At 32.4% G+C, this 9174-nt stretch overlaps 1 protein-coding gene and 1 pseudogene across 1 annotated transcript; one reads left to right on the top strand and one right to left on the bottom strand.

Moving 5' to 3' along the window:
- The first annotated feature begins 1204 nt into the window (after nt 1-1204).
- On the top strand, nt 1205-7691 carry LOC18056084 (mitogen-activated protein kinase kinase 2). The gene is made up of 10 exons (XM_024178715.1): nt 1205-1460; nt 1536-1620; nt 1990-2124; nt 3813-4037; nt 4135-4317; nt 4472-4695; nt 5887-5932; nt 6041-6140; nt 7397-7489; nt 7617-7691. Coding segments are annotated over exons 1-10 (1176 nt in total). The 5' UTR covers nt 1205-1377; the 3' UTR covers nt 7619-7691.
- LOC18056082 overlaps nt 7646-9174 on the bottom strand; it is a 3292-nt pseudogene continuing 1763 nt past the window's right edge.

The following is a 9174-nucleotide window of genomic DNA, read 5'->3' as shown; positions in this document are numbered from 1 at the left end:
GATTTAATCCAATGGTACACAATTAAAACATTATTGATGCTGTAAAAAAAATTACAGCATCATAGAGGGATCCTAATTAAAATAATAAATTTAATATATTTTAATAGTAGTAATAAAAATAATAAAATTAATAAATAATAATTACTTAATTAAAGTAATTGTAACAATTAAAATACTAAAATTAATTAATTAATTAATTTAATAATAATAATAATTAATGACAGTAATAATAATACATAATAATTAAAATAATAAAATAATAAATTTTAATGATAATAATAATAATATTAATAATGATGACATTTATGGTAGTAATAATAATACATGACAACAATTAAAATAATAAAATTAATAAATAATAATAATGACTTAATTAAATTAATTGTAACAATTAAAATAATAAAATTAAATAATTTCATAATAATAATAATAATAATTAATGACAGTAATAATAATACATAATAATTAAAATAATAAAATAATAAAATAATAAAATAATAAAATAATAAATTTTAATGATAATAATAATATTATTAATAATATAAATAATGATGACCTTTATGGTAGCAATGATAAAAATGACAATAATAAAAATAATAAAAATAATTTTTTTAATAATAATAACAATAATATTAATATAATAATAATGACATTAATAAATATTAATAATAATAACAGTTAATTTCTTTTCAAAATCCATTTTATCCAAAAAAAAAGGACTCATATATAAAAATTTATAACTTCTAGTGCCTATTCAAGTTTTTTATAAAATATAGCTAGTGGGGTGTAATTAATTAAAAAAGACAAACTTCAGTGATATGTTGCAACGGTTTCACCACAGTTTCATCCCTTCTTTTAATATATAATAAGATCAAGTTAAAAGATAATAGAATAAAATTTTAATATATTACAAAGATTAGATATTTTATATCAAAAAGGTTAGTGTGTTTTTATATTTTTTTAATTTGACCTCATTTTAATAAAATAAAACAAAATAAATGATAAATGATTTTTTTTAGAAAATAGGAAGTGCATTCAAGGGAAAAATTATAAAAAAAAAAAAAATTGAAAGAAAGAAAGAAATGGGGGTAAACTGGGGAACGAGAAGTCTTCCCCCTCTTCCTGCTGGCTTCTCCGGTAGTACGTGGGTGATGTGACTGGTCTTTACCAACCGAAACACACTGTTCGTAGTCTAACTTCATATTAATTCAATAATTATTTTTCTGTCTTTTTTTTTATTACCTGAAAATAGACATTTTTATGCTATGCAAGAAAAGTTTCGCATTCTAAAACCCTAGAGACTTGATTTTTCATCATCAAAGACTCTGCAACGACGACTTCGCTTCAGAAGAATCATAATAGACACAAGAGCCGATCATGAAGAAGGGAGGCTTAAACCCTAACGTGAAGCTCAAGCTCTCTCTCCCTTCTTCTGAGGAAGCCTCTTTCACCAAATTTCTGTAATTCTCTTGTCTTTCCATGGTTATTTTAGAAACCGTTCGTTTGCCTAATTTTTTACCGATGAATTTTTCTAGGACCAAGAGCGGTACTTTCATGGACGGTGATCTGCTCGTTAACAAAGACGGAGTTCGGATTGTCTCCCAGACTGAAACTGAAGCTGTAAGATATTTATATTGTGATAACTATGTTGAAATGAATGGTATTGTTCCTTTCTTTGAATATCTGTTCTTTGATATTTTAGGATTTTAGATTTTTTATGCTTGAATTAAAGTGGAACTAGTAGAAAAAAGAAGGAGAAATATGAAAAATAAAAAAGAAACTTGAACTCACTTTCTTGTCGAATTCATTTATAATTAGATAGTATTTATGTATGGTTTTTGTGACATTGTCTTAATGTAGTGAACACTTGTATTTGTTTATATAATTCTGTGATTGGAATCGCAATTTTGCATCTCTGGTTTCTGGATCTGTGACTATTTCTGACTAATTTCTTGCCTCATCTGTTTATGTGTATGTCTGTTTGCTCAGCCACCGCCGATTAAGCCATCTGACAACCAGTTGAATTTGGAAGATATAGACACAATTAAAGTTGTTGGAAAGGGAAGTGGTGGAATTGTGCAATTGGTGCAACACAAATGGACTGGCCAGTTTTTTGCTTTAAAGGTATATGCAATTTACATTTGCTTTTTTGGCACTTCATCATCATGTATTCTCTGTGCAAGTATGTTAATCTGCATTGCTTTTGCACTTTAAGGATTTCAAAGGTTCTTTTTGCTTGTTATTGCTCTTTAAGTTCTCATTAGGCTGTATCAGCAAAAAGATATTGCATTTCTTATCACAGTTTTTTTTTTTTTTAACAGCTATCTTTTCTGCAAGATCTGTACCTAACAGTTTCACATACTTAGCGATTGTTTGGTAAATTTTTTTTTTGTAACTTTTATCTTAAAAATAATGTTTTTAATGGAGAAGTTTTAAGGAAAATGTTTTCTTAATGTAATTTTTGGTAGGGCAGTCACTTTTAGTCAGTATGACAATTGTTTCTGTCGGTGGTTGTTAGTGGCTGGAACTGGATGGTTCTTTTTAAAGGTAACTGATGATTAATGGTTGTCATCTGTAATCATCAAAGGTATCAATGCATTTCTAAAGGAGCTTATGAACATTAAGACAAGCTGTCATTTATAAATTTAAGCTTGATTTTTTGTTGACTTGGACAATTTTTTCCACTAACTTATTTTCCAATGTTGCACTGAACATTGGAAATGCCGAAAAATGTTTTCTATCATTTTTTTCTGCAAAATATGAGTCTTCATTTATCATTTGGAATCCTTTTGCTCAGTTTACTGAGGATTGTAGAATTTCTCTGCAATATTTTTATTGAGTTTTCTGGAAGTGAATTTTTCAGATGTCTTCTCCGATCACTTAGAAATAGAGGTTCCAAATTGCTGCTGGCCCTGAACTCACTTTCAAGATGAGTAAAGTAGAGACCTCTTACTAAGTCTTCTATTGTCTCAAGCAGACCACTGATTGTAATACTTTTTACAAGCATTAAGGCCAGAGTATTTGTCAGAACCTTGGGAGGAATATCATCTAAATTGATATCACAACTTTCTATGAATGGTATACAAGTAGTGTGATCCTTTTTAGTTGCATCATAATATTATGTTAGTCATTTGGCTATGAGTGGGGTCAGTTTTCTTTTGCTTAAGGTAGCGTGATCCTGGTTTTTGTGTGATGGCTTCTTCAGTTTTTGTAGCTCAATACAGTTATTATAATTTAAGTTTCAATTATTATAGACAAAGGAGATTTTTAGTTGTCTGATTGTATCAACCTGAGGTGTAAGATATCACTTAAAAAACTTTTTATCATTTTTCTTTCTTTTAACTGATAAATCCATTTATGGTTTTTGTATCTCAGGTCTTAAATTTATTACATCATTATTACTTTTCACTCAGATAAAGACATATGCAGAAAGCACCAAGGATCTTTTTCTAATTATGTTATCTGTTAAGGAACACCCAACACGGAACTGCCATTAATCAAACTATTCTAAAAAATTACTTGTCATTTTTCTTGTAACTTCTTGGGGATGCAACAGTATTTCATTATGAATTATGATGGTTGCTAGTAGCAATGACTGACCGACTAGATGCACTAGTCTTTTCTAAAAAAAACAAAAAATAAATAATGCTTACTGCGAACCCGCATATTAGACTAGATGTGTCAACTTCCTTTGTTTGATTTCTAAGCTACCTAACTATATATTTCTTTCGAATTCTATCATGTATGTAATATGATTCTTAACAACTTCCTTTGTACTTATTCTTGAATTGTAACATATTCTCCCTTTTCAGGTTATTCAAATGAATGTTGAGGAGTCTGCACGAAGGCAGATTGCTCAGGAGTTGAAAATTAATCAATCATCTCAATGTCCGTATGTTGTCGTTTGTTATCAATCTTTCTACAGTAATGGTGCCATTTCAATTATTTTGGAGTACATGGATGGTGGGTCTCTAGCTGATTTTCTGAAAAAAGTTAAAACTATTCCAGAAGAGTATCTGGCTGCCATCTGTGAGCAGGTTGAAAATTATATGTGATTTATGTTGTTGATTATAATAAGTACAATTGCTCTGTTGTGATACATTTCCAATCTTTTACCTTCTCTAATCAATGCAGGTGCTCAAGGGTTTGTTGTATCTTCATCATGAAAAACACATTATCCATAGGGATTTAAAGCCTTCTAATTTGTTGATAAATCACAGAGGGGAAGTCAAGATTACTGATTTTGGGGTGAGTGCTATAATGGCGAGCACCTCCGGGCAGGCGAATACTTTTGTTGGCACATACAACTATATGTCTGTGAGTAATTTAATTAAGCATTCTTACAATGTCATGTCTATTGCTTGTCAATTCGCGTTTTTTACTTCTGCTGTGTTGTGAAGTTGTGAACCTTTCTTCCTCTTGTGATTGAAACATATAGTTGTAACTTATCATCTGGGTCCTGTTATCTCAGCCTGAGAGGATTAGTGGAGGCAAATATGGGTACAAAAGTGACATTTGGAGCTTGGGATTGGTATTGCTGGAGTGTGCAACTGGTCAGTTTCCATATTCCCCTCCAGAGCAACAGGACGGGTGGACTAGTTTTTATGAGCTTATGGAAGCCATAGTTGACCAACCACCTCCTTCTGCACCTTCAGATCAATTTTCTCCAGAGTTTTGCTCATTTATTTCTGCATGGTAAAAATTATGAAGATGAAAAGATATTCTTTTTTGTCCCATTTTCTTTGTTTGCATCTTTAATTGACTGTTTAATGAAATGATGGAAACATAGGTTTAAATGTAATGTCTTCTGTTTGGGATATCCACTATACAAATCAGAGTCTAAGTTTTCAATTATGACATTAGTTGGTTTAAGATGTTGGGCTTGCTTTCAAAAAGTTGTACGTTGTTTTGTATACAAAGCATTTTGTTAGATTTCTCAATTTAGTTTTTCAACACTTTGTTGGAGTTTCAAGTTGGAAATTTATCTTTTGTGTTGGAGATCTCAAATTGTGCAAGAGACGTCGTTGAAGTTTTATGTAGGTGTCTGTAATCTTACATGTTTGTATATTAGCCAATTCTTGTCGGTTTTGAATGTTAAAGAGTCGTATAGTGCAAGAAATGTCATAAATGTTGGTCAAGTTGGGGGCTCAGGCTCCTTGCTTTCCACTACACTAATCATTTTTTTTTTACTCTTGCGATTTTTTTTGTAATTTCAACTTGCAGTAATTTAGAATTTTTATCTTGTGGGTTCTATATGATGTTTGATGTATGGGAGATTCCATGATTTTAAAGATTGAGTAGTCATTTTTCAAGGGGTAAATCAGTTATTAATTTGGAGCTTTAATTCGGGGATTGTGCTTTAATGTTCTTCCTGTTGAGTAGTAATATTTTGGTAATTAGGTCAATTCTATGTAGAGTATAGTTTATTTACATATTTATTTAGGTTAAACTTTGCAATGAAAGATAACTAATTCTCCTTTATTAGGAGAAGGATAGAATTGAGGAAGTAGAATTTTGATATTATTTTGTGGCTCTTTGAATGCTTTTTTTTTAAAAAAAAAAGAAAAGAAATTCGTTTTCCTCTTTGAGAGCACTTTTCTTCTTCTTCTTCTTCTTTTGTTTTCTTTTTCTTTTTCTCCCTTAAAACAGGTCTACTGTTAACCTTCAAATTCACTATTCTCGAAGTCTTTGTAACCAAACAAAATTCTTTTGAAACCTTAATGAATTGTCAAATCCTAAGTCCCTTTCATGTTACGCCTAAATCTAAAATCCATAGTTTTCAAAGTCATTTTTCATTGGCTGGTGTGTTTTTTTGCCTCTATTCCATTCAACTCTTGAACTTGTGAGGTTTTTAATTCCTGCCCGGGTCTTCTGTTTGTATTTCAGTGTACAGAAGGAACCACAACAGAGACTGTCGGCACAGGAACTTATGGTAATAATCCTCTTGTCTCTTTTGCCTGTTTATCCAAGCCATACTCTGTAGAATGTGAGTTGAAAGGATGTTTTAACTGTACTTTGATTTTCTTAATGTAAAATCCAGACTCATCCCTTCCTGAAAATGTATGGAGACTTGAATGTAGATCTGTCAGAGTACTTCACTGATGCAGGATCCCCGCTTGCAACCCTTTCAAATTTATCTGGTATGTCCATTGCTTGCATCCAATTTCAAATTGTGAAAATACAAATATCTGACTTCCTTGTATTGAGTGCTTTCGAGGATGACTAACCCTTAGTTTAGATCTTTCTACTATGTTCTTACCTATGAGTTTTGTTTACTATGATGGATAAAATCTTTTTTCCTTACTCCTCTCCCTGATTTTGCATGAAATATTCTACGAATAGGCATATTTTGGAGAAAATTCTCATTTTTCTCAAAATCTGTTGAAACAAATAAGAAGGTAGAGAAATATATTAATGTAACAAAACCTGTGATGGGGTCTCTGGTCTGTTAATCACCAAATGACATTGTTGCTGTTGTTATGCCATATTGCATTGTCAAATTATAACTGATTCTAGACTGGGATGGGGTTTTGAGATAGGGAGTTATAACTGATTCTAACCTTGTATAAGGATGATTGGGTATACTTTTGTACAGCATAAATAGTGCTAGTCTATGTTTTCTGAGTGGACGGTTGGTCCACTATCTATTTTTATATCTTCTTCATTAATACAATTTTGAGTTTCTCATATAAAAAAAAAAAAAAAAAAACCTGTGTCAAATAATAAGGATGAATTGATAAAAGAGAAAATAAAAAAGAAAATTTGTTTTATCATTAATAGTTTATTCTGAATCTAACTCATGTAAAAATTTATTCATCCAACTTAGTCCAGGATGTTTTAATTCGATAAGGAAACTATACAAAAATCTAACTCAAATCAATTAGAGATCAGCACTTATTTGATAAAAGCTTCTGATTTTTCTCAATTTTTTTTTTTCCGAGGTTCATTTAACACAAGTTTCTTGAGCCCAATTGACCTGTTTAAGATTTTGCATCTCATTTGGGTCAATAAAATTTTGCAATCTCAGATTGATAATTTTCACTTGGTAGTTCTTTCCAATAAATGTAACAGTGGACATATGTCACCAAGTACTCTAAAGGTCAACGAAACACAAAATAGATCATATCTAACCTGCATGCATTTCCTGTGAATAATATGGTATAAGATCTTGAGCCCAGTAAATCATATTTTTCATAACTGGCGGTCTTCAGTGTCTGTACTTACCTTCTGCCTTGATATGAGGCTATATATAATATTATCAAAAAAATTTATTTACAGAAGGCAATTTCCATTTCCAAAAAAAAAAAGAAAAAGAAAAAGACGGGATGATTTGATTGCTGGCTTCTTTTTCTTTTTCCTTTTTCAATCTGCAACCATCCATATATTTTGTATCCAGCTGATATGCATGGGCAGCAGCTACGTTGCAAGTTATTTTCAAAGTTTGGGAAAGATTCTCAGAATCCATTGTCCTTGAAAACCAATTGTTCATGTAAGCTGCGTAGGCCAGCGCTTTTAAATACGTTTCCTCTTCCATCTTATTTGTTTCATGAATGGCGCTTGTTATTCTTTATTTTGAATTTTTACTATCTGTAATCTGATTCATAATTAACACACAGGATTCAATCTGATTCATAATTAACACACAGGATTTTAATTTTTGATGGAGTTCATGCTTGCAAACAACTTGAGACTCAACCACGTAGGAGAAATTAGCAAGAACATTTAGTGAGCTGGTGAAAGATTCCTACTTGTCATTGCGCTGAAAGTTTAGCTTTTGAGCAAGACAAGCAACAAAACAAAGTTGCACTCTAGAAGAATTGTAACACCAGAAGCCTAGGAGTGTTCAGCTAAGCATGTTAGTGAGATTTTGTAATCGCAGAGATGCTGATTGAAATTCTGGTAGTGGAGTCAATGCAATGAATTCCTAGAGATGTAGTACCAAGTTAAACAAATGTATTCAAGACAATTTGTTTATTTGCTTGTCTGAGGCTCTGGGCTGCCATCGCATCAACTCCCGTTTGGAAGGTGATACTATGTTGCACTGTCGCTGCAGCATTGCGGCACCAAACTCTGGGTTGTGGGTTGTTCACTGTTGGTGAGTCCAGATGCTTTGTCGATGTTATCGCTATCCCATGGTAATCCAGCTTTTACGATACACAAATGATATGATTTTTTTTTTTTTTTGGGACAGCACGCGATGATATGATTAAATTTTCTGAGATTCCGTAAAGCTGCAGCTTATTCCCAACGATAAGATCTCAATTTTTTTTTTTTTTTTTTCCAAAATCCTGTCTTTTCGGTGGCCGACGGATTGATGAATGGGTATGCCGAGAGGAAACAACAGATGAACATTCTTAAAATAATATTGATATCAATATATTGTCGATTTAAGTATACAAAGCTATTATGGCGTTAATGCTGTTATTGCCCATTTGAAAAACTAATGGGCTTTTCAGTATGCTACTTTTAGTAACTTACCATACTAATAAAAAAGATGGGCTGGTAAGAAACTTTTAGCACAGTGTTTTTCTCTTAATCTTCCTTTGAGCTTTCAAGTCTACCACAATTACAGTGATATTGTCTTTGCTTCCTTTGTGCATAGCAAGCTTGGCAAGGTAATCCGCTGCTGCTTGAGCTGCAGGATCAATTCTGTCGCCTCTTGTTGCCGGCAAAGTATCGCCGTGCTTTTTGTACCAGAGAAGGATTCGTCTTCGAGCAACATCACATGCCTCCTCGTTGTTCATCACATCCCACAAACCATCGCTGGCTAAAATAAGACAGTCATCTTCTTTCGCTCGAGGAACAAACATCACATCTGGGTCTGGAATAATCCATGGTTTCAAGTATCTATCACCTGATTACAAAGGAACATCAATGTACCAACCAGGGTAAGTTTAAGCTGAAATCAATCCAAGTTTTTGTAATAAGCAAAAGCCAACGAAATCAGGGATTAGAAAGACTATACCAATGGATCTTGACATAGCAAGGACACCAAAAACACGTGATCCGTTCCACTGTATGACTTTGCCTCCAGCAGCTTCTATTCTTGCCAATTCATCCTCCCTATCAGGCTACAAACAAACAATTAAGTTAATACAATGATTGAGCAATAAGATTGTGAAGTCTCGGGGGGGGGGGGGGGGGGGGGGGGGGGGGGGAAGATTTTTCCCCCCT

The sequence above is a fragment of the Citrus clementina genome, unplaced genomic scaffold (genome assembly GCF_000493195.1).
Source record: "Citrus clementina cultivar Clemenules unplaced genomic scaffold, Citrus_clementina_v1.0 scaffold_1, whole genome shotgun sequence".
Taxonomy (NCBI): Eukaryota; Viridiplantae; Streptophyta; class Magnoliopsida; order Sapindales; family Rutaceae; genus Citrus; species Citrus x clementina.
The sequence above is the reverse complement of the archived record's forward strand: the minus strand, read 5'-3'. Positions and strand labels throughout refer to the sequence as shown.

Excerpts from the sequence above, each read along its gene's own strand:
- LOC18056084 (XM_024178715.1), top strand. The coding sequence starts at position 1,378 with ATGAAGAAGGGAGGCTTAAACCCTAACGTGAAGCTCAAGCTCTCTCTC. Across the intron at positions 1,621-1,989 it reads CCCAGACTGAAACTGAAGCT|CCACCGCCGATTAAGCCATC; the intron begins GTAAGATATTTA and ends CTGTTTGCTCAG. Across the intron at positions 4,696-5,886 it reads TGCTCATTTATTTCTGCATG|TGTACAGAAGGAACCACAAC; the intron begins GTAAAAATTATG and ends TTTGTATTTCAG.